The 25,080-nt window shown below is 44.6% G+C and overlaps 1 protein-coding gene across 1 annotated transcript in view; it reads right to left on the reverse strand.

Moving 5' to 3' along the window:
* Window positions 1-72: 72 nt before the first annotated feature.
* The window catches only part of RARRES1 (retinoic acid receptor responder 1), a 32,967-nt gene continuing 7,959 nt past the window's right edge, over window positions 73-25,080 (reverse strand). Inside the window, exons 2-6 of the mRNA XM_090273226.1 lie at window positions 13,934-13,996; window positions 11,140-11,323; window positions 8,573-8,709; window positions 2,715-2,777; window positions 73-2,634 (exon numbers count right to left, since the gene is read on the reverse strand). Of these exons, the coding sequence (XP_090129352.1) occupies window positions 2,485-2,634; window positions 2,715-2,777; window positions 8,573-8,709; window positions 11,140-11,323; window positions 13,934-13,996 (597 nt within the window). The 3' untranslated portion in view covers window positions 73-2,484. The remainder of the gene's footprint in view (window positions 2,635-2,714; window positions 2,778-8,572; window positions 8,710-11,139; window positions 11,324-13,933; window positions 13,997-25,080) is intronic.

Here is a 25,080-nt window from a genome sequence, read left to right on the forward strand (position 1 = left end):
CTATAAATCATTGAATTAGACCTTTAATTGCTGGTTAAGGTGTCTTCAAATAAATAATACTGGAATGCATCATTGAAATAGTGAATTGTATTCAAGACAATTTATTGTGAGCATTCATTCAAATAAGTGCCAGGCAGCATGTTACGTGCTTAGCACTTGAAAAGCCAGGAGAGGTCATAGAACAGGTTCAAAGCTGAGAAAAATGGGTGTAATAGACTCATGTCATGCAGGACTGTCATTCAGGGGCAAATATGGAAACTTCCAACTGACTTTGAAAAGAACTTCTAACAATAATTCAGGTGGGAAAACAATGAAACTGAGTAGAATCAAATGGTATGTAAACAAAATCCTGGTACTGCTGGGCATGTCTTAAAATTCTGAGAGAGGCTAGGAAAATGATTGTGATGCTGTATATAGCTGCCATTGCCTCTGTGATTTAGAAGAATTTAGACTTAATAAAAAGAGGGCTTAGAGAGTTTAGAGTTTTTCATGTTATATTAAGGTAGATGCAAGTGATTTTTCTCTGCTGTAAGCTAGCGAAAGTATTAGTAAAACCAGCAATTTTAGAATTGGTGTACAAAAAGATGTTCTAACAGTGATGTTGAGAAATTTTTGGTAGGTTTAACTTTTGTGGGTTTTGTAAATTTATAAATTTTGTAATTGTGTATGTATGTCATCTGTATGTGTAGAATTTCCCTTCATTGTCTATTAAACTGAAATAAATCGGTTACAGGATCAACTTAAGAGTCCTTAGCCGGTTGAATTATGATAATAGGCGAGTCTAATCTCACTAATTAAAAGAGCTTTTTTGAGGATGAGCTGAGATTTTGAAAAACTGAAACCCCTTATAGCCCTTCATGGGACACTACAAGAGTGATTAAAGGCCAAAAGACATTGAATATGCCATTGCAATGTTCTTGGCACCTTTTCTGAAGATTTTTTTAGGGAACTTCAGTTAGAGGAGTTCATCCTTTTGTTTTGCATGACTTAGTCATTACAGATTGATATTTTAGCAAAAGTGTTTTCTCTGCATTATGATACAGGTGGGAGATCTGATGTTTTCTTCACATGACTGCTTCCAGTGCTTTGTGTTGACATTTTAAATAGAAAAATATATAAACTAGATCTAAAAAGCAACAGTGTCATCCATGTTTTATTTTGTAAGAATCTACGTGTTTAAATTTTTTCTCTTCTGTGTAAACTTTCCCAGTTTTCTTATAGTACAGACTTAAAAGTAATATTGTGGTATATTTTAAGACTGATCCTTTCTGACCAGTTACTAGCCAAGGAATTTGGCTAAAGGTTTTTACACACAGGTGTGAGCGTTTCATTAAATGATACTCATTTGAGAGGCAAACAATGGCCACGTTTCCTGGATCAGTTCTGCCTTCCTTGAGGATGTACGCCACCGAATTGGATTATGGTACATATTGTGTCTGCTTTGTAAATTACTTAGGCCAACACTGGGTCCAAATTGTCCTTAAAAATGAAAATCATAAATACTTGATATATAGGTTGGCCAAAAGGTCTGTTCAGTTTCTTCTGTAAAATAAAAGACACATTTTTCATTTTCACTGATAACTTTATTGATTAGGATATTTTGAGGATGTCACCTATCTCCCATGTAGTATAACGTTGACTGTTCTCAATTAATGTCTCAATTTGATTGCTATTCACTTCACTGGGTCTACCCAACCATGGAGTATTGTCCAGTGAAAAATTTCCAGCAAGAAACTTCACAAACTACTTTTGACACATTCAGTCAGTCACAGCACCTTCTTTGCACAAATCATTTTTTGCATTTCAGTTGCGTTTTTACCTTTCTTGAAATACTAAGCATACTATGCTGAAATGTTGCCTATTTTCTTTCATCTTCAGTATTAAAAAGGCTACACAAAAGATTTACCAACTTTGATAACTTTTTTTAAATGCACACTGATAAGACTGTATTGTTAGATAGTCTAACAATTATTTCGAATGAAGTTAATGACAGCTAGGTGCTACTAGAGCCATCTTACAGAAAAAACCAAACGAACTTTTTGGCAACCCAATATTCTCAGTTACATTACTGTTCCATTTAATACTTGTTTGCAGACTCTTGACTTTAATAATAAGTTAATTTAATGCCATCTTAGCACAAAATCTACCTACATAGCAAATCTCTACAAACACATTTAACAGTTTATTTAAAAATGTAAACACTTATTTAAAAGTAGCTATTGAGTTATAAAAGAATACTTTCTTTGAAATCATAAAAAATTGTAAAATTCCTTTTAAACAGATAACATTTTTCCTATTATTTGCTTTCATTGAAATATATTATCTTCTAAGAACCTCAATATTTTTCATTTTTGAGCATCATGGGCTTTCCTGAATTATTGTAATGCCTTATACCTTAGCTGTTTTACTAGGATAATGATGTAGGCTATTTAGCACAGTCATTTTGTTTAGCATTTGCAATAAGCAGGCTTTTTTTTTTTCTTTTCAGAAATTACTAAGTTTTGTTGGTGCCACAGCAGATCCTTCCTCGATTCCAGAGGCTTCTTCAGGTGTCTGCAGCCCCTGACAGCGGTACGTCACTTTGAGTGGTTTGGTAGGGTACCAGACCAAGTGAACATGACAGGGGATGATTTCCTAGGAAAGAAGAGTTCTAAAATGTTACGATCTGCAAAACTTCTGGTGAAAACAATTCTATATATAATTTTGTATTTTACCTGTGTAGAGAATTCATGGAGCAGAACAGTATACTCAAAGTCAATTGCATCATCATCTGTTTTCTAGAGGAAGGAAAAAAGAGTGAAATAAATCGGCAGGTTTACATTAGCTCAGAATTTGGAAGGCTTATCTTACAAACTGCACAGATGCCTTGAATCTCCTGCCTCTTGAAGTTTTAGCCTCCTTTCCTTTTGGTAGGATCCTACATCAAGATACATTAAGTCATAGACAGATTCTTACTGTTAGGTCGCTGAGTTATATGAAAAGTGAATTGAATGTCTTTCTATCACTTTTTCTCTAATACTTAATGTTTTTTGATGGAGGCCAAGGTCAGTAGGGATAGGGAGAGTCTTTAGACAGCCTTAGGAATCCTGATACTGTAGATGTACTTTAAGCTGATGTGTTAGCCTTGATGTGCCAGGCAGTAAGACAAGGAGCAGGGCAACCAGTCCTTCCAGGATGCCACATGGGCCGCGTCCTGTGCTAGGCACTTGATTCATGTTTTTGTGTAATTCTGACTGCCTTACAAGAGTGTGTATTATGAGCCTGGTTTTACAGGGCAGGTCCCTTGAGGTGACAGCTAGAAAGTGACAAATGGGGATTCAAACCAAGACCTACTCACCTCTCCACCCACATGCTACATGCTTCACCACATTGCCTCGAAACCCAGGGTGCAGGCAGCCCTCCTCACCTCCCATTCACTGGTACCTGTCTGTTTTACTAGCGTTTCCTATTTGGTTTTTGACACTTCCTGGGTTGTGTTTTTGGGGGGTGAGGGTGGAGATCTTAGGTGCTTAGCTCTCTTCTAGTGAAGATGGAAGACATAAAAAATAAATTTAACTTGGGTTATAATTTTAATCTATAGGTTTTTATTGAGACTATTAAAGACTATAAAAATTCAAAGGCAAACAAAAAGACTTGATATCAGGTTTTGCTTAAAATGATGGAGATTTTTACAAGCCATGACATTTCCAGAATGAGGGGAGGATGCTGGAGGGAGAAGATCCAAGAGGGGGCCCAGACTGAGCAGAAATTGATGGCTTTTCTATGTCTTTGCACCCTTAGGTAGGTGTCCTTCCCACCTGCCTGGCAGGGTACATGTGAATGTTCAAAGCAAGTATCTGAGACACAAGCTGCAAAGTCAGAGAACTCATAAGAGAACATTCGGTGTTTCTTTTATAAAGAAACCGTTTCTGGAGGCCCCAGACACCGATCAGGCATTGCTGGGTTCAAGGGTTCCCTGAGCCTTGCTTGACCCTCCCCTGGTAATAACCATCCTCACTTGGAAGAAGATAGTTACCTAAGATGCCCACGCCAGCAGGCTACTGTGGCATGTGATTTCTGCCTCAGACTTTTGTGCGGCCTGCACTATGTGGCCATGTATTTTTCTGTAATTAAAAAATTGGTTTTACTTATAAACTTAAAGGGTTTTTCAGGTCAATGCCTTCTTATTCTGTTTCTGGAAAAACCATTTCTGAAAGAAATCACGGTAGTCTCCCGATTTTGGCAAAAATAACAGGCAAGGCTGGAAACAAAGGATGGAATTCCAACTCCATTTGACAAACTCTTCTGCTAATTACACAGTGTTATGCGTTTTGAATACAAAAACCTGGGTCATTGTAATGCTTGGAAACGCTGTACCACTTAATGAAGACCTTCCTTAGTCAAGTTATTGAAACCCTTGCATTTCTGTTTTTATGGGTTCTTTTGCCTGCAGGAGGAAGCACCCTTCAACCAAACCAAAAAAAAAACAGGGCTTATTCAAGACTACAGAGCGGGCATTGTACACCCCAGTCTGGCAAGGTATTGCAGGGTTGGACTGTCCTCACCAAACCGGCTCTGCCAAGAAGTCATTATTTTTAATATTATTCAGAAATAATCTCCTTGGCTTCTGTTCAAATCGTCACAAATGCCAAGTCATTCTAGCCCAAATTGATGATGATTTACTGTGACATATTCTGGAAACTCAGCACTTTAATCTTCCTAGAGACAGACTGGAAATATTTTGTTTGTTCCCTTTTCCTTACTCATTACCCACCCCACCCTCCACCCTCACCCCAAAGAGACAGAGAATGATCCCCAGCAGAACCAGGGTGGTTTTTGTAGAGAGTAAGTAAGCTTAGGCTATTAATATATGATCCCCAAAGTAGATTTCTTAGCTGAATAAATAAGATGGTTTCTATAACGTACCCTGGGCCAGTGGGGGCCTCTAGTTACGGCAGGACTTGCACTGATTGATAGTGATGTGCCTCAGGTTAGATAATTTGGGGTGCTGACAATATCTGGTAATGATAAGAGTTGGAACAACACTCAGTTTTACTTTCCTCAATTCATATGAAAGGCTAAGAGTGTAAGGGAAGTCTTTATCCATTTCTCTCCCGCTAGCCAGCAAATGTCTCCCTGCCCTTGTCATAGTCCTTATGGTATTGGGAATGACATCTGTTGTTCGGTTCTAATGCCAATAGCTGTGCCAGTAAGATGTGTCTTATGTAATGTTTGCATTTGGTCCTTTCTTTCGTAGCTCACACTTCCCTCAAGCTGAGTTCATTTGAAGCTGTGGGTTTATAATCCTACACTTCCTTCCACACTTGCCTTAAAAGGTGAGTTTAACCCTGAGTGTAAAGTTAGTAATTCTAACCTGGGATGCATTTGAAAAAAGTGTAATCCTTGTACTTTCCTGGGCTACCTAAGGCCACCGAGCACCTCCCTGACCTCCTCTTCATGTGCTGGGCAGTTGTGACTTTGTCAGCCCTACTGTCCTGCTTCTAGTCTCCCAGGACAGTACCAGGATTTCCTGATCTAAGTGACGGTCTAAAAATTGTTGCTTGTTTCACTTGTGGCTGAAAGATCACGAGAATCTTGAGTAGCCACCGAATAGCAGAATTTGAAAATCTGGGAATATGTGCATAGTTTTTTTTTTTTAAGACAATTCTAAGCTGAAATGCATAGCAACCTTGAAACCAAATTTCCCAATTACATCAGTGATTTAGATTTATGTTCGTTTCAAGGACTTCAGTAAATTTATGAATCCTCATTTAATAGGCTCTAAGAGATGAAGTGATTTTTGCCTTGGGTGACCCAGCACGTCAGTTGCATATTCATGAATTATTGATCTAAAACCCAAATCCCGCAGTGTAAAAAAAATCAACGTTCTTGTTTTCCACACCTACATTGTTTCTACTCTCCCTCTTGCAGGTTGGTTGAGGGGTATTAATGGACAGGTGGTGCACTGGCTAGAACGGGAGAGAAACGGGGCTGGTATTTCTGAACTGCGGTGTGTCCTGGTGGTTAGTTTGGCAACATGTCATGTAAAACTGTAAGGGAAAGGAAAACATGGATGTTAAAAGATCCTCATTTCTTCTCCGTTATCTCTGTGTAGACCTGCTCCTGTTGAGTTTTCCTCTCACATTCATTATCTTAACATCATCTTCTACTCTGTAAGCAAGCCATTTTCCCTAATTTCTCAGTTAAGGTAAAAGCCTCTTGTTGAGGGGTTGATCATGTTCGTAGATGAGAGACAGAAAGAGGGAGCAAGTTTTATCTCGTTATGTAGCAACAATCAATTAAACGGTAATTTCTATTAAAAAGCACTCTTTAAAGGGAAAGAAATGTGTTCATTTTGGCGAGTGAAGAGAAGAACTACATTTGTAGTTGTCTGACTTACAAGTGGCCTTGGGAAGGCACACTCGAGTATTAAGGGCATTACCACCACTGACATGATGCTGGGCAAACCCTCGCACTTACAGGTGTTCGCCGCTGATCCATCCGTGGGTGAGTGCACTACCTCACCCATCCATGAAGAAAATGAGTCGTAGAAATCTGTACTTACGGTTGGCTCAGCTTGGCTCTCTCAGAGTAGCTGATTTCGTTTACTCTGGAAATGCTCATCTCTCTCGACATCACACTTCCCTGACTAAATCCACCATGCAGCTGAGAGTGCCTGTTGCCCGGCTAAATTCATGACCAGGGACGTCCAAGGGGCCTCACTGCTGCACAGGGTTCAAGGCCTCGCACCCCCAACCTCCTTGCTCTCAGCTGATGGCTTTGCCTCGTTTTTCAATGAGAAGGCAGAAGCCATTAGAATGGAGCTTCCACAGGCCACCATCATGGTGTCCAGCCTCCTACCGACATCGCAGCTGCTGTTCTCTGCCTTCCCTGCAGGTGAGCGTGCCTTGTTCCGTCTGAGGTCATCTCCTGGACTCATCTTATCCTCTCTTGCCTCCTCAAAGATAGCAACTCCAGCAGTTCTTCCTTCTCTGACTTTGCCCCCTCTACTAGGTTTTTCTCATCAACGTATAAATATGCTGTTAAATCTCCCGACCTAAACATACAACCAAAAACAAACCCTCTTTCAACCCTATGCTTCCCCAGCCTCCAGCTACAGCCCCTCCTTTTCTTTTACTCCCCTGGATAGCCAAATTTTTGGAAAGAGATGGCGGGTCCACTTCCTCTGCTCCTACTCTGTCCTGAACCTACTCCCATTCAGGCTTTTGTCCACATTGTGCTGGGGAGATGGCTCTTGATAAGCTCCCCACTGACTTCCAACTGCCTAAATCAAATGGGTGATTCTCAGTCTTCATCGCACTTGACCTGCCATCACCCTTTGATAGAGTCAGTCGATCCTCATCCTTGAAACGCTTTCTTTTCTCAATCTAAAGTTAGAAGTCAGTGTCCTAGAACTCAATCCTTACCCATCTTTTCTACACAGCACTCATTCGCTGTGATCTCCTCTGGTCTTGTGGCTTTAAAAACCATCTACAAGGTAATGATTTGAGCCCAGACCTCTCCCCTGTACTCGAGATGCATATGTACAGATGACTATATGTTAAATTCTTACTTGGATGTAGAATTTGGTATGCCCCAAATCAAGCGGATTTCTCCCCAAATTTGTTTTTCCTGAAGTCTTCTCCAACCAGTGAATGCACGCTCCCTTTCCAGTTACTCTAGGCCAAAATTCTATAAATCATCCTTGAATTTTCTCAACCTCTACTATCCATATCCAACCCTCATCAAATACTAGCAGTCTGTCTTCAAAATATATCCTGAATCCAAATATTTCTCACCACCTCCACCTACCACCAGGCCTCGTCTGCATTACTACACTACTTGACTGGTCTTCCTGTGTGCCTTTACAGTCTGTTCTCAAGAAAGCAGCCAGAATGGTCCCACTGTAAGTCAGATCATGCCCCTCCTCTGCTGAAACCCCATCATGAGAAAGAGAGGTTCTTCTGGTGGCCTCCACGCATTACATGAACTGCCCCCCTCTGCCCCCGGCACACTCCCCTGTCACTGTTTCAGCCACACTAGCTTCACTGATATTTCTCCAGCCCGTCAGCCACATTGCTGCTTCAATTCCCTCTGCCTGGAGCTCTCTTCTGTCTCTCACTTCCCCTAGACCTCTGCTCCAATGTCACTTCTGCTCAAATTTGAGGGGGCTTACTTCAGACTATCTTAGTAGTAATTCTGTCAACACCCTGCCTTCCCCTTTCCCCACTTAATTTTTCTTCATAGCACTTACCACCATTTACAAGTGGCCTTTGGAAGGCACACCAAAGTATTAAGGGCATTACTACCGAGGACGTGATGCGGGGCAAACTCTCGCTCTTGTTCACTAGTTCACTGTCTCCCTTTTCATCCCTCACTAGAATTAATCTTCACAGCAACTACACTGTGTTTTTTGTTCACTGCTATATTTTTCCCTAATACAGTACCTGCCCCATTGCAAATATTTACTGAATGAATGAAATGCACTTAAAACTCTTGCCGTGAAGTGAAGTTAGACGTTCACATGATTTAGTTGAAGCACACGGCATTGGTTGTCTCTCTTGTGGCAAAGTGAATGTTCAGTTTTTCTTACCCACTGCTTCACACCATTCAGCTGCACCATGTAGTAGTGTAAAAACCGCGTTGTCTTTTCCCACATCACGTAAGAGCTGCCAAGGAAAGCTAAATCCCAGATGGGTCTCAGAGAGGGATCAATATATCCGTGACTATCTGAGAGCACAAAAACAAAACCATTTGTAGCAAGCATTTTTGGGACAAAATTTCAGTAATTAAATAAAGACTTGGTCACATCAGTCTTCTCTCTCACAGCAACACCTTTAGCAATATTTGTATCTGCTTCTCCATTATACTAAGATTCACATGCTTCCAGTAAAGCTACTATAAAACAATTTCAAGGCTATTTTGCAGTACTATATAAATGAAAAGTAATGATAAATTATACTCCACATTAATCTAAAATCTTGTTAGTGGAGAACCATTTTATAATTAGATCAAAAAGTCAGTTCTCATCCCCATAATACCTTCCAGTTGGGTCTACAGTGAAGGTGATGATCTTTGCCCACCTGTCAGCTCTCTGTCTTTCTCTGATAAACGTATTGACAACATCTATGACTTTTTGAACACATGAAAAAGTCAAGTGGGTTCGTCCTATGGCATTGTTTTTGGACCTCAAATCTTTTCAATTCATCAAACATTGACCAAAAAACAAAACAAAACAAAAAACCCTACTTAATATCAGATACTGCTATAGGTAGGGATACAGTGATTAGTAAATGACCTCTTACTACTTTTAGGAATTCAGATTTTAGCAAGTAATTTATGAGATAATTGTTCGTGGACTTGTGAGATGAAAACCCATTAGCAGAGAAGATAAATTAGCTGCACTAAATACGGTGAATAATGAGGACATTTGAAAGTTCAAATACTCGTGCTGCTCTAGAATCAGACAAAGGGCTTCCGCTGGCCATGCTCCCATCCTTTCCTCCGTGTGTAGTATATACTTGGGCTCCTCTATAGGAAGTTTATGAATTCATGAGGAAAACTGAAATTTTGACTCATAAGAAAACCCAGACAACTGCTTTTTTAGGGGAAAAACTATGGAGCAAGGATATCCTGAAAAGGGTTAGCTCATCTCACTTATCAACGGCAGAGAAACCACACGACCACAGGCCAGCACCTCAGACTGACTAGATACTGACTAGAATCTGCTGAGACCTGAACTCACCAGCTCCATGGTTTTTATTCACTTTATCTAAAGCCAAGTGATTTCAGTTTTAAATAGAGAATTTTATATATATAGATAGGCTATAAACAGCACCATTAAATGTCTGCCAAATTTAAAGTGACCAGAGAACTTGTGAAGTTTGTTGATGAAAAGTTACCCTCTATTTAAAAAAATTTTAAAGCTTTGTTGTAGCCACAATAAGTTAGATTGTAGTAGAATGATCCTTGTGGGCATATAGGATTTATTAACTGAACATGAACCAGTTAACCTGCACTTTTAAGAAGGGTCTAAAATCTAGGGATATTGTGGCAAGTCTTCAATAAAAAGGTCCTGTACAATTTCTAAAATTTGTATTTTAAAAAGGATATATAGAGGGAGAAAAAAAATCCCCGAATAACTATATAGTTTAAGCATTTGCCATTAGCCCATTTATTTCAGGCAGTGCTAAATATAAACAAATTCTGTAACATAGAACATTTGAGTTGTTCCTCACAATTATTTGGAAGAGGATTTAATCTGAGTTGCCAGAGAACTATAATAAGAGTTATCTAAGCTTCCGAACTTTAGAAATGCAAGAATCATTGATCCACCTGCAGGTTCTGAGAACACTTAGCCTCAGCAAGTTGATGGGGCTCAGAAGCATCAGGAATGGAGACCACAGACCTTCCACATTGACATGGGCCTGTCATAGTCTCTGGCCAAATAAGTGAACTGTAGTGGTCAGATGTCAAGCTTAATACCCAAGTGCAAGTCCAGAGATGACTTTTGTGGTTTTGAAAATTGAATTTGCCGGTAAGTGCTGAGCCTCGGCTGCTGCCCGCACACTGCTGAGTGCCAGGACAAATGAGCTCTGCTTCGCTTCAGCTGAGGACAGGGCTCCTTTCTGATTAGAGGTGGCACCACTGCCCATTAGCTCTTGTCCTAAAATAAGATAAACTTGACTCCATTGCAGACTCCCAGCGAGGCTCTGAGACAGTAGGTCGGCTCACTTAGCCCTGGCGCGGAATGCCATGATGGGCACAGTAGAGGCCCTGGCTGGTGTCTTGTCACCTCAAGTTTCCAAAGCCACCACCAGAAACCTCTAGAAATTTCATCTCAGGTTCTGGACTCTACCTGGAAAAGTGTACCCCTACACGCGTGTCCTGCTGCAAAGACTTCTACCAATTCCTTGGAGATTCACCTCTTGCCCTTCCCTCATCTGGGGAGCTGGAAAGGGCACAGATCCTATATTGTACTGGAGGTGAAGAACTGGAAAATGATAGATATTTCTGAGTTTTGTTTCAGTAACGAGGTATACCGCATTGAGAGTTGGATTAAAGTGCCATTGGGGGGATAACAATTTAAATGATCATTCTTTTAAGATTTTGTAATCACATACATTCCTGAATATAGAAATTCCAGACACTGGTTCATACCAGGTATGCTGACTATCTCCAAGGGGGTTTTAAGTTGCTTCATTTGTTTGTAAAGCAGGTAATCCTCTTGTTGTCTTTTGCTCTTCTCCATGAACCGTGTACAGGTGACATTAACGGCTGGTCTGGGTTTCTCATTCTTGAAAATCACTCGAGCAGAACATTTACCCAAAGGTTCCTCATCTTCCTGAAATAAAGATTTGGGGATTAAGTAGATTGGTTCCTTCTCACTCCCCACCCACCCCAGTACACAAACGCACATGACTGAAAAGTTCCTGTACACAGCAGGTTGTCAGTGGTATCAGACCAAGGGGGCTTTGCTTTTTAAAAAGTGATTTTTATGCTCAGAGCTGAACACAACAGTCCTTCACTCTTTGTTGTCATGTAAACCACTTGCTGACGGAGCCCTTATAAAATAATATTGGGCCTGTTCCAAAGAAGCACCACTGATGTCTCGTGAGGACTGCTTGGGTCAGATGTCTAGGCTAGCGAGTACTTTCCTCTCTTCTGTGGACCAACATAATGCTCCGTTGGACCTCAGGCTTGCTAACTTGAACCAGAAGGTGAAGCTGGTTTCTATTAACAAAATGGCAACTTCTTCATGCTGCCTTATGAACTTGGTCTTCTTGTTCCAATTTTACAGATTAAGATACTGAAGTTTACAGAGGAAGCCACTCCATGTCTCCCCCTAGGAAGTAGGAAGCCAGGACTTGAGCTCATGTCTGTCTGACACCAAGGCTCTGGTTCTGTACGAACTCCACGTCTTGACTCAGAGATCTAATCCGGACACAGTGGAGGCAGAGGTCACCCAGAGGGGACTAACTCAACTACCTGCGTGACCACGGTATGTGTGTTTGCATTCACTCTAAATGTGCGTGTGCTGAGCATTGTGTATATCCCACCCAGAGACACCTGGTGCTGGGAAGGGCTGCATCCAGTGGGCATCAAATGTATGACTCGTTTTTAGGACGGTGTTTCTCTACCTTTTTTAAAAGGTCACATATTCCCAGAAAAAAAATGCACATATGTGCATCTCATCAACACTGGGCCTACAATTTGAGGAAGTTCATGGGCCGCTAGTCATCGTCCCACTCAGACCGGTCCATGGGCCCAAGTTAAGAACTCCTGTTATAATGTGGTTGGTTGAGCATTGAGTTCTTTTCATTTTTTCAGTTGTTTAAACTGGGTGGAATCTCAATGAAAACAACAACCAAAAAAACAAAACAACAATAAAAAAAAACCTTTAGGAGAAAAGCCCCCAAGGAAACAATGTGTCTTTAAAACTGGATCTGCTTCTCGGCTTCCCAGTGGACAGCTATTCCTCCTGCGAGTGCTGGTTTTGAATGAGAGGCAATTTCCATGGTGCATTAAAATTCTAAGAAATAGTGCAATGTAGAAAAAGAGGAGGGGGCATCAGGAAGAGGCTTATCAAAGGCAGAAGACGGCTGGCACATCCTTTGATGTCAAAGCCATTTTCAGGGAAGAAGAAAAAAACAAGTATCACCCCTTTTTTTGTTTTTCTTTCCTTTCTTTACCCCAAAACAGCTCCAAAGAATCAAAGCAGTTGTCTGGAGATGAAAGGACTCGCCTCACTCCATGAAATGAAACATTTCAATTAGCTAGCTGTGCTTTTCAGAGAAACATTGTTGGTCAAAATAATCTAGGAATTGTTTTCCGTTAGCTGTAAGCTAACGTTTTCCATTTGTGATACTAGAAATTAAAGATGTCTTCCTAATGCTTTAAGAAAATGTTTAATTCTTAGGTGAATTAGCAAAGTCAGAGTCTAATGTTGTCTTGCTAGGACTTGTTTCTGAATACAGGCAAGCCCTCTCCCCAGAGCATCGAAGCACTGGGCTGGGGGTCATGGCTTCCCCTCCGAAACTCTGCCACCTAAGCTACTTGAATGCTGGACTCTGCCAGCTCACCTCTGGCTACCTGGACAGCAGCATGCAGGGAGGATTCGGGCTGGTCTCATTCCACCCTGTTGCTGTCTCCCAGCTCAGCCCAGCACCTGGAAGTTCACCTGGCTCCTATTTCTGTGTTTTCTCTTGACTCTCTTCTTGAGGACAGGGAAAAGGAAATTGGCAAACTATGGCCTGCTGGGTCAGGGTTGTAGAGATGCCCTGGCTGGTGTGTCTTGCTTGGGTGGAGCGTCATCCCATAAACTGAAAGGCACACGCCTAGGTTGCGGGTTTGGTCCCCAGCTGGGACACGTATGAGGCAACTGACCAGTTTCTTGTTCACATCACTGTTTCTCTCCCTCCCTTTCCCTCTCTCTCTAAAATCAATAAAGCACATATTCAGGTGAGGATTAAAAAAAACAACAACAAGAATTGCAGAGAAGCTGATGATGCCTGTGGCATGCATGGTCCTGCTGTATTTTACAGAATGCTTCTATGTAAGGAAGCTTCTGGAATTGGCCTCATGCTATGCTGGTCTGCTAACAAGAAATGTCACCAGCAGACGGGAAGAGGAACAGGTTGACATTTGAGAGTGAATCATTCTAAGGACTCTGGGGTGTTAGAGAGGGCTACCAGAGGGAGCTGTGAAAGTGCCTCCAGGGGGCACGCAAGGAGGAGTGAGTGCTGTGTGGGCTGTTTTAAATGCAGCCCTGCAGAAGGAGAAGAATCCTGAGTTCCTGCCTAGCTCTGTTCCTTGGTTCCTGAAAACAAACAGAAAACAAAGACAGGAAAAAAACACATACCCTCCAGTTCACTGTATATTTATATTCTTACTCTTTAAAAAATATATTCATCCAAGTTGCTAACAAGATACTTCAGGAATTATGGCAGCTTACCTGTGCATTATAGCGCTCAGTGGTGAACACCAGGTCAACTTGAGATTCCTTCTTTGAATTAATCTGAAATACAGAAATGGAGCCTGAGCTCGTGGAAGCTCTGCTAACACTTTCATTCCCATGAGTCACCGTCTCGGGAGAACATGGCGTGGGAATGGTGGCTGCAGCCATTGTACCCGAATACTATCTGTGCTTTTTCAGGAGGAAAGGTCCCGTATTTTGGTCTGGTCATGCCATTTTGCCTGCTCGCTGGAAGTGACTGTGGGAGCAGCTACGTGAGAATAGACGGGTATCCGCAGGGCTCTGCAGTGAGTTCCTTCTCACCCCAGCTGTTCAGTGCCTGTCCCCGCCCCATCCTGGCCCTGGGCTGCGCCCATCCCTGTGGGACTCAGGCCGGGTTCTCCCTCCTCCCGCTCATGGCTGAATGGGGGTCTGGCAACAAAGGTGAACCCAGTAATAAACAATGGGTTTTCATGTGGTGATAACTGAAGAAAGGCAGTGGTGGGGCAGAAGCAGCTTCCTTCCCTGGGATGGTGTGGAGGAGCGGCTGTTCTGTAAGGTGGCCGTTGCCAGACCAGAGAGCCGGATGAGGCCAGAACAGACACTGCTTCCCCACGTCCTCTCAGAGCAGGTTTGATCCACCCTCTCCCTGAGCCCCACAGTGGCGCTGGTTCCCCAACCTGCTGCTGTCCTGCCCCTGGCAAGCCCACAAGGCAGTTCCCCTTATCTGATACCGCCCTGCCCCCCAATCCATCCTGCCCTTTCTTTATCATTCATTAGCACCTGCCAAGTGGCATGGAGGATAACCATCTCGTCTTTCCGCTGCTCAAGACTTGCCTTATATGTAAGTTTCCCTTAATAAACTCGGTCAGTTGCCAGACTGGAGTGTCCTGCATCTTCCATCTTCCCCAGTCCTCCCTTACAGAGGTAGATTTTCAGGCTCAGGGCTTTTCCCTGTGTGGGTGCGTGTCAACAGGTGGTCAGGGGAGGTGCCTGGGAGGAGGAGACAGCAGCCGAGGCCTGAAGGACAACGGGGAGCCAGCCATGCCCACACTTGGCTGTGGCAGGTACTCAGCTGTTAGGGTCTCTCCTTCCCTTCTTCAGCTTCCACAAGCAGCCATCTTCTAAACTTTGGAAGTGTATGGTCAGCCTTTTTAAACGTGTAAGTTGATTCCAATGCATATTTTTAGAGTATACATACCCAAATCATTAAAATTTAGAAGGTGTTTATCTCATTGGCTATAATATTTTTTATATATATATATATATATATATATATATATATATATATATTAAAGCACAATGATCCTTCAGTAAAAGGAATATTGTATAGAGAAGAAAGAACTTTGTGTGGCAGGGAGCCAGTTATTTCGTATCATTCTGATTCAGTTAAACTTTGGAAACATCAATTTCCTTTGTCTCTTTGCTCAGGAACACAATCACTGAACAGGATTATCTTATCTCAAATAAACCAGATATCATCCATTACTGTTATAGATTCTTAAAATAAATTCTGGGAAACTGAAGAACGAAGGGATAGGATTCTGTGGCAGTTATTTATGCAAAGAACTTTTAATCACGTGTGTGTATAGATGCTGTTGGGGGTAAGGGAGCATCCAGCACCCAGGAGCAGTTTGCTGAGGGCTCATTTTCAATCTTGAAACAAGTTCTGGTATAAATTGAAACACTGGTCTCAATTTACAAAATTCATACACACAAGTCTATCGTCTCACTCATTCACTGTTTGCCCCCTAGTGCGTCAGGCACCCAGGACATACAAAGAAGCCTAGCATCCAGTCCAGTCCAGTCTTGCTTCAGAAACCTGCTTTTAGAGTGGACACAGGCAAGTCACCAGCTCGCAGCACAGCTCATCCGTGTCACTCATCAGTGTGGCCGAGGGCTGCCTGTGCAGGGTGCTGGGTTAGGGAGGCTTTCTAGAGCAGGCGGGCCTGAACTCACTCTCCAAGAAGCAAGTGCTGGCCAGGCAAAGGCATGGGACTGGAGTGTGGGTGAAAAGAAGGAAAGGAACCTCCTGGGTGATCTGACTGTAAATTCCTACTGACCAGGTTGTGGTGGCTGGTCGTGTACCAGGCCATAAATAACATCTTCAGTGAAAGGTGTTAGGTCATTTTCTTGTGCATCTAGGTTAACACACCTTTGAAATCCCAGAAGCATTTGCTTTCCCAGAATGCCATTGCTTCCTCCCACCTTCCTGCCATCTTCCTGACATTCCCTCCAGAGCATCCGAGATCTTGCTTCCTGTTATTTGTGGTCAGTTTGGCCCAAATGAACCCTTAAAAAAATTCTCTCTGGGTCTGGACGTTTCTTATGTCAACAGAGTATAGGGGCTGGCCCTCCAAGGAGTCGGTGAAGCTAGGAGATGGCTGGGGTATGTGGCCCAAGGTCAGGAAAGACTCATTTCTTTTTGAAGAGGACTTAGAACTTGATACCAAAGTCTACGGGAGCCCCAGTAATGTAAACCTAACCCTTTGAGTGCCAGCATCGCTCCCAGTGACTCTTTTTTTCAATGGCTATAAATGTGAACGACAATGGAATAATTCGTATTTTATATTTTGTTCTCTTTTTTTGTACCTCAGGTTATATATTGATATAATTTTTTTCTCATGTTGATCCAAATTTTGAATTACGCACGGCACTCAAAGGGCTGACTACAGGGCTCAGGGTGTTATTGTAGCAGGCAGTTAGGCACGAGCAGAGCAGGAGCGATGGGACCAGTGTAGTGTGTCACCAGGGCAGGGAGCCCCAGGTGCCCAGCAAGGGGCAAAGCTACAAGCCCTTGCATGACCACTCCCTTAAGCATTAGCTCCTGCGGATGACATCTGGGCCTCAGCTGTGTTTCAGCTCCAGGCCCAGAAAAGCAGCGAAACCAAGCAGAGGGGACCATGACTCTGAGGAGACACACTCTCCACCCCCCACACCCCTCCCCCACCCCCAGCACACCTGAATCTCTCCTCCCTCTGGTTTGCTTCCTCCTCTCTCAAGACCCTATCTCTCTCCCCAACTTTTAAGGTCCAAGGGCCCTTCTTTTGCTGTAACTTGTTTCCTGAGCCCATTTCTTCTACGGCTCACTTCTTCTACCTCTGTGACTTTCTGAGTAAACTTTCTCTTATGTTATGGGTCTTGGCTCTGAATTCTTCTCCTGTCCAGAACTCAAGGAGTGCGGTTGCTGAACCAAGGTTAACACCCGGTTCCCTTTCCTGCCGCTGACATTATGAAGAGTTAAGACACCGCTTCAAAACAGCTAGGACAGTGCCTGGGTCAGGGTAAACGTTCAGTATCTGTTCCCTGTTTCTATCATCATTAAAGTCTATGGACACAGGGAGAGAAGGCACTGTGCCAGAAACCGAAGTCGGGCCCCAATTTGGGGCTATGGGAAAATGAAAACATGGATACCTGTCTAGGCTGCTTTCATTGGGTTTGCCCCTGAGGCTCCCAGTGAGCAGGGAAAGGCTGTAAAGTGCGGCCTCCCCGAGCATCAGTCTCCTCTCCTGAAGTTCAGTGTCTTCGCTCCCCCCGCCCAAGTTAGAGGAACACACAGAACTGTGGGCTTGCTGCCTGTGACACCTTCAGCCATGCTGGCCCCCACAAACACCTACTATGTACAGAAGGCAGCCACCCGCCTGCCAGTAGGGTCTATGCCCTGCATGGCTGCCTGCACCAGCCCGCTGTTGGGGGGTGGGAGGTTCAGCTCCCACCTACTGCTTGCAGGACCTAGGAGTCTGCCCTTCACATCTGTTTGGGGTCCCTGAGTGCAGGCCTCTTATGTAGGAGTCAGGGACGCCCCTCAGTCTGCTAGGTGGAGGATGACAGGGGTCAGTGGTGAGGCCATTCATGAGAAGAGAAGGAGAAAGAAGAGTTGGCAGGTACAAGCTTTGGTGCTGGGGGACGTTGGAGCCTTCCAGGAGGCAGCTGAATGGATAGAAGTACATAAATTCAGTAGGAGTGACAGGGGAACTCAGAAGTTAGAGTTTAATCTTACTTGATCGGCTTAAGTGACTAAGTGCATGTTATTCCAGGAACTAGAATGCATGACGTGACTCCAGGAGGCTGACAAGCAATTCAGCCTTTGTGCCCCAGGGGTCTGCGAGTGATGATGGAGAAGGCATCTGAGCCACTGTGTTCCAGGGAGGGCACGTCTGTGACGCAGGTAAAGAATTGTCGAATAACAGGTAAAGAAGTGCCAGGAAAATTGCTGCCAGGCTGCAACTCTTACCCAATTAACCTTTTCTCCAAACCCCTTACCTGCCCTTTCTTTTCCTCATAAAAAGGTTGGCTTGAGATGAGATGTTAAGATGGTTTTGAGGGCACATAACCTGCCGTTTTCTCAGATCACCGGTGATCTGAATGAAGTGCCCATAAAGAAAGGTTCAATCCTTGTCTCTACTTATTGGTTCTGGTAGTGACGGGCAACAGGAACACTGACTTCTGCAGTTTCAGAAGTGGTTGAAGCCATTGAATTTGAGGCAGTCTCTGGGGGAGATGTGTACTCCGAGAACTCTGAGGAACACCCACCGTCACATCAACATCAAATTGCGGCATGCTTATTTGCTGTACACGAGGGCTCAACATGTGGATGGGAAAAGATCTGATCATATAAGGTTTTAGTAAAAGGCTTATCTTTGCCTTAAGCACGTCCAGTTCATTGTTTCTGGGCATCTAGGTTAGCACACCTTTCCAATAACCACCTACAAGAGAGCACGTGCCCTTGTCAACTGTCATGCAGTCCAATCCGGGCTTGCTTTCTCTCCCCTCTCTGTCACCGTCCTCATGCCCCCTCCTTAATTCCAAGTGTATGAAAGGAGCTGCTATTGTCCAGGGCACGTGAGATCTTCCTCCCAGCATCTGTCACCAGTTTGGCTCAGGCCAGCTCTTACAGAAATTCTCTACAGGCCTGGATGTTTCTTATGTCAACGACAAAAATTGTCTTTTTTTATTAATGACATCATTGTGCTCATTTTAAATAGAGTACTTGAGATAGTATTTGACTCAACAGTTTTTTTGGAACACACGGAAGCCAGTGAGGTGCCTGTTCTCTGTGGGGAAAGAACTGGTAGCTAAGCCTCTGAGCTGGGTCAGCATGCAGCCTGGCCTTTTGAATTCAGCATAATAATCCAGTCTTTGCTGATTGGATTTCCTTACTTTGTTTTAAGTAGGCACTCTTAACAGCGCCTACATTTTGTTCAAAATAAGATTTCTATATTTTTAGTTGTACTTTATCACTGATCAAGATGCATCCCTTTTATCTCCCACTGAGTCATAAGTTCCACTGAGGCGGCCTTGCTGGGTCTCCTGAGATCAGCAGCAGCCACGCCCTGCAGGGCCTCCATCTGGAACAAAGTGTCTTGCTCTGCTGTGGGTTGAAATTATTCCAAGATAATGAGCGGCTACCTATTGGGAACACTGTGCTAGGTGCAGGGGTCCAGCGAGCAGAACAGAAACGGGCCTGCCCTCTGGGCAGTCAGGTGGGGAGAAGGACTTTCAACAGATCACTGGAGAATTGATTATTTGGTTACGGATGACTTAAGAGCTAGAAAAGGATAACCAGAGAATTGATCCAGCCTGGGGATTGGGAAGTTAAGCTGAACCCTGGAGATTAAAAAAGAATTGACTTTGGGGGCTTGGGGGAGGAGAGCTGGGAAATCACTCCACATGGAAGGAACAAGGGGGCTTCAGAAGGAACGGGGAACTGAAGCCCAGAGGGGCAGCCAGAGGAGCCAGAAAGAGGGGAGCCAGGATCAGGAAGAGGCAGACGAGGTGGGCCACTGTGAGAGTTTCATCTGAAGAGAAACAGGAAGCCCTGGGCAAGAAGGAAGGATTTTGAGAAGGCCCCTCTAGTGGGACCATGGAGAGCTGGTGCTGGAGTGAGGAGGTGTCCATAGTGAGTGCAGAGGCCGCAGGAGGCTAGCTGATGGAGCTGATGAACCAAGGTGAGGGTTGGAAATGCAGAGAAGTATGGGGTGGACAGGTAGGAGTCCTCCTAGAAGGTGAACATGAACAGTTTTGTAATTCAAGATCAGAAACGATCACTAGAATACAAGTTTTATATTAAGACAATATTATTAAATTAACCACATTTAATGATGCTTGTACGCACAGAACGACAGCCAGCCAGCCTGCGGGGCCCGTGCTGGGACTGCTCCAAGTACGTCACATGTCTTCGTGCTCACAGAGCTCTGAGGGCCGGCTAAGATGCATGAGTGACTGGAGAAATGCAAATCAAGGGAGCAGCGAGGTGTCACTGTACAGTAGTTAGACTGGCAATAAATTAGAAAGTGGAGAGGGCCAGCTGTCAGCTGGGTTGGGAAGGCTGGTCCTGCTGAGCTCAGGGGAGTCTGGCCCCCTCAGTCAAATCTAGTTACCGGCCTCCACGCTCTAGCAACCTCACGTACGGTCTGTCTTCAGAGAAACACTGATGAAGCGCTCACAGGGGACTCATAGGAGGGTGCTCCTTGAGGCACGTTCCTGGGGGCGGGAGAGCAGGTAAACGGGGAAACGGGGAGGAGGGGGTACGCTGCCACAGAGCTCTGTGCAAACCAGCCACGCACATGGCCCACAGATAGACCCTCAACGTTGTGCGTGAAAACAGAAACAATACTCATGGCATACATACCATGTACGTTTTCAAAATTAAATACGGGCAGAATAATACACATGAGACTTTTTTCGTGTGATCGCCCCTGGGAGGTTGGGGTGAATAGAAGAAGAGATAAAATAGAATAAATACATAAACAGCAGAGAGGAGCCTCCAGGGACCTGAACCAAAAGGTCGCTCCCTCAGCTTTGCAGCTGGACCAACAGGTTTTGAAAAAGAGAGACAGTCATTTAAAAACATTAAATCCCAAGCCACTCAGTATGGATGGCCCCACCCCATATCCTAAACCTGTGTCTTTGTTTTTCACACGGTCAGTGTGATTAGGTTTGAGGAGTGTGGTAAACTGCTCACGCTGTGTGGCTTCGAATCTGGAAGATCATGGTCAGGCAGTCCTCCCTCTGCCCTGTACACAGGTTGCTGCAGCTGCGTGGAGCGGGGTTATTATTAAAAACCAAGAAGCTACGTGGACATATCTGTAAGAGCCACCCTGGTGCTGGGGACGAGGCAGCCCCTCTCCTCCCCAAGATGAAGGGTGTTCCTGTCCCAACGGGTCACAGCCCAAGTTCCTTCCATCCCCAGCTGCCAAAACTGTCCATCTGCGAACCAGATTAGGAAGTTGCACATCCCTTTTTTAAAACACAGCCAGAGGCACAGCACGTTGTTCTAATATCTTCCAGAATAAGGCTCTTTATATAAAGAACAAGTCAGCAAACAAAGCAAATGACCTTGTGACTATATAATCTGAAGGAATGAATTAGTAGCTCTTTGCTACAGATTTCTTTTTAATTACAGTCACCCCCCCTCCCTTATCTGAGGGGGGTACATTCCAAGACCCCCAGTGGATACCTGGAACCCTGTATATACTGTGTTATTTCTATACATGCATGCCTATGATAAAGTTTAGTTTATAAATTAGGCATGGTAAGAGATTAGCAATAAAAACTAATAATAAAATGGAACAGATAGAACAATATACTGTAATAAGTTATGTGACTGTGGCCTCTCCCTCCCTCTCTCTCTCTCTCTTAAAATATCTGATGACCGCGATGCCTACTAAGTGACTAATGGTGGGTGGTGTCTACAGCTACCAAGGGCTAATTCATGTCCTGGGCAGAGACTTTATCACATGACTCAGAATAGCACTCAGTTTAAAACATATAAATTGTTTATCTCTGGAACTTTCCATTTAATATTTCCAGACCACAGGTGACCACAGGTAACCACAGGTAACTGAAACCGAGGAGAGCCACACTGGCTTAGGTGGTTCTGCTGTCTATAGAAGAGAGTACTTAGGCACTATTGCCTAGAAGTAAAGGCTTGGCGATCAGGGACCTCGAATGACATGGTTCAGGTCCTAACCTGGTTTTGTGTGTTTTATTTATTTTTTAGGTGTCTTGTTTTTTGCTGCCACTGGCCATGAATAAGGGCAGAATCCAGCGGCTCCCCAGCCCTCCCCAGGCATACCCTCTGCGTACCATGCCTCATAATGTGTTCCCTAGGAGAATGGTCTGCACTTGGATATGGGGCTTTGCTTGCAGTCAGTTGGGAGCTGGGGAATAGACAGGCCACTTTTAATGTCCTGTCTGAGAAAAGTGTATAAGGAATGCCCTCAATGGACTGGACTCATCACACTGTGTGTGTGAGTGTGTGTGTGTGTACTTTCTTGGCAGAAAAAATGCCCCTCCAATCCTTATCAAATCAATACCAAGCATGTATTCACTGCTTGTGTATAAAGCATCCTGCTAGCTCTCTCTCATGCCGCATGTGGTTCTTACACAGGGCCAGTGTATCACTCATGACATCACAAGGGCCCTTGGAGGTAAAGACTGTTGCTATCCCCATTTTAAGGATGAAGAAACTGAGCCCAAAATGAAAGGATTGTCCAGAGTCACAGATCTGGTGAGTAAGAAAACCAGGCTCCAGAGCTCCTGCTCTTCCCTTACACAGCAGCAGCCTCTCTCTAAGAAGGTGTGCATGTGTGTGCATGTGTGTGTGCGGGGCAGCGGGGCACTGTGCTTCCCACCACGGTACCTGTACACAAGACCACGCCATACCTCTGAGAGGCAGGCAGTGGGCAGGGCATGTGTATTGCGTATGAGTTTGCTAGGGCAGCTGTAACGAAGTACCATAAACCGGGAGCTTTAGCACAAGAGAAGTGGATTCTCTCTCAGCTTTGGGAGACTCTTAAGTCCAAAATCAAGGTGTTGTCAGTGCCATGTGCCCTCTGAGACTGAGTAGAATCCTCCGCTGCCTCTTCCTAGCTCCTGGTGCTGCCATCAGCCCTCGGCCTGCAGCGGCCTCACTCCGATCTCAGCTTTGACTTTAAGTGACCTTCTTCCCTATCTTTGTGAGGCCTCCTTAGAAGGACACCAGTCATAGAGCCCATGCCAGTCCTCTGGCCTTGATCACATCTGCAAAGACTATTTCCAAGTAAGGTCATATTTACAGGTACAGGGGCCAGGACGTCAACACCTCTTTTTGGAGGTACAACCCACAACTGCATGGAAATGAAGGTGATCTGCGACTTTGGAAGGGTCCCCAGGGTGCAGCCTTTCAAACGAGGGAGAAGTGGGAACAAGAGCCAGTGCCGGTGGTGAAACCTCCGGGGAGCCGAGGACTGAGACAAGCAGAGAGAAAGGGAGGAGGTGTTCAGCACAGGAGGCAAGCAGCCGGGTGGGGGAGGTGAGCAAGGGAGCGGAGGGGCAGACGTGGAGTTGCGGTCAGGATGGTGGGCGGAGGCCAGGTTAGAGGAGGTCTCCCAGAGGGACTTGATTCTACAGCAGTGGGTCTCAAACTTGAATGGCAACAGAATCTCCTGGAGGCTAGAACAGGGTGCTTGGCTGTACCCTGGCTCTCAATTCAGTAAATCTGGGGTGGAGCCTGGGAATGTGCATTTTAACGGGGTCCAGGGGATGCTGATGCGGCTGGTCCAAGGGCCACACTTTGAGAAATTCTCTCTGGATGCTGAGGAAAACCACAAAAGTTCTAAGGGTGGGGTAGGAAGTGACAAGTCGCTCCAGTGACAGGGACTAGAATGCAGCTGAACGAGGACATGACAATTAGTTCTCTCTAAATGCCTGAGGGTGTCATGAGGACTAAATTAGGTGGAGGAACATTAATCCAAGTTTGGTGACCTGGCGTCTGATAAATCAGGTCATGCTTGCCTTGGAAACTTAGGAGGCAGGTCTGTCCTCTGCTTCTGGGGGTGCAGGCGAGACACTTCGTGATGACGTGGGATGCGCTCTTTTCAAGCAGAAACATCTGAAGGAGACAGTCTGGGCTAAAATTGTTTGTGAAGAGAATTCACTCCTCACTTCCTGTTCCATGGATGCTACCCTGCCATATAAAGACATTTCCATATGCACCAGAAAGTTAGAACTGACCATTCTAATAGCAGCTCTACAAAGTCATGGCTTACTTTCAGTACAAAGCTGTTTACTGTACAACATAAAGCTTTGTTGCCCTGTCAGTGGGTCAGAGGTTTCCCTCCAGCACCTGTATGGACTACCTTTAAGTAAAGTCACTGAACTATTGGGAATAAACCCGAGGAACTTGATGAGGGATGGAGAATAGGTATTACTTATACCAAGAACACATTTTAGAAACATAACACCCCTTTTAAACCCACTCAGAACTGTGGCACGAATGGAATAGCTGGGATGGTGTCCCACAGAAACTTTGCTATGAGCTGAGAGAGAAGCCACAGAAATGCAGTTACTCTGAGAGTCTCCAAAGACACATCTGCCAGAAACTAACCTACAGGAAAGAAAACCCTGTGCTTTGGGGAAATGCTGTCCCTATCCTTCTGCCCTTGGTTGCTAGGCACGGTCCCATCACGTTGCCTTAGAACCAGTGGTGACAACTCTGAACTCCAAGTTCTCAGGTTGGGGGCTGGGCAGTGGGCACACCTGTAGCTGTCAAGAGCTCCTAGGTAACTTTGATCTCCCCTCCCTCCTGCACTGGGTTTCACTGGCCTAACAGGCTCAGCTTCTAAATGTCCCCTCCAGCCTTCACAGTTGGTAAGAAAGCATAAATGTCACACCATTCCAGTAAAAGCGAATGTCTTTATTTGATAAGGTTAGTTTTATGAGTCATGCTTGGTTGGAGACAAGTAAACAACTCATGTGTGGATAAAAATGGTTGCGCTGCTCTTACGTGCCAGGCAGAGAGAGCATCAGCGTATTACATTATACGCCAGAATTATTTTATTGCATTTTCCTTCTCTCAGGCCCCGCCAGATGGAGCGGACAGAGTTTACGCAACAGAAGTCAGTGACCTTCAGATCAGGCCCCGTCCTGTGGGGCCCAAGGAGATCCTTGCACAAGGACACTTCACTTTAGGGGGTTAAGTAGTAGAGGAGAGAGAGGTGGTACTCAGTGTGTTGGTCTGTTTAGCCAGTTGATTGAGAGCACCTGCCAGAGTGGCGCTGGCCAGAGGCAGTGTTCTCACCAGGTCAGGCTCAGGGTAGGGTTAACTAGAAAAGGCTGGCTGTCAGGGGGATGTGAGGGGTTGTCTCCCTCCCTCCTCAGAAGGG

Source organism: Furipterus horrens, unplaced genomic scaffold (assembly GCF_987537825.1).
Source record: "Furipterus horrens unplaced genomic scaffold, mFurHor1.1.pri manual_scaffold_1, whole genome shotgun sequence".
In the NCBI taxonomy this organism is placed as follows: domain Eukaryota; kingdom Metazoa; phylum Chordata; class Mammalia; order Chiroptera; family Furipteridae; genus Furipterus; species Furipterus horrens.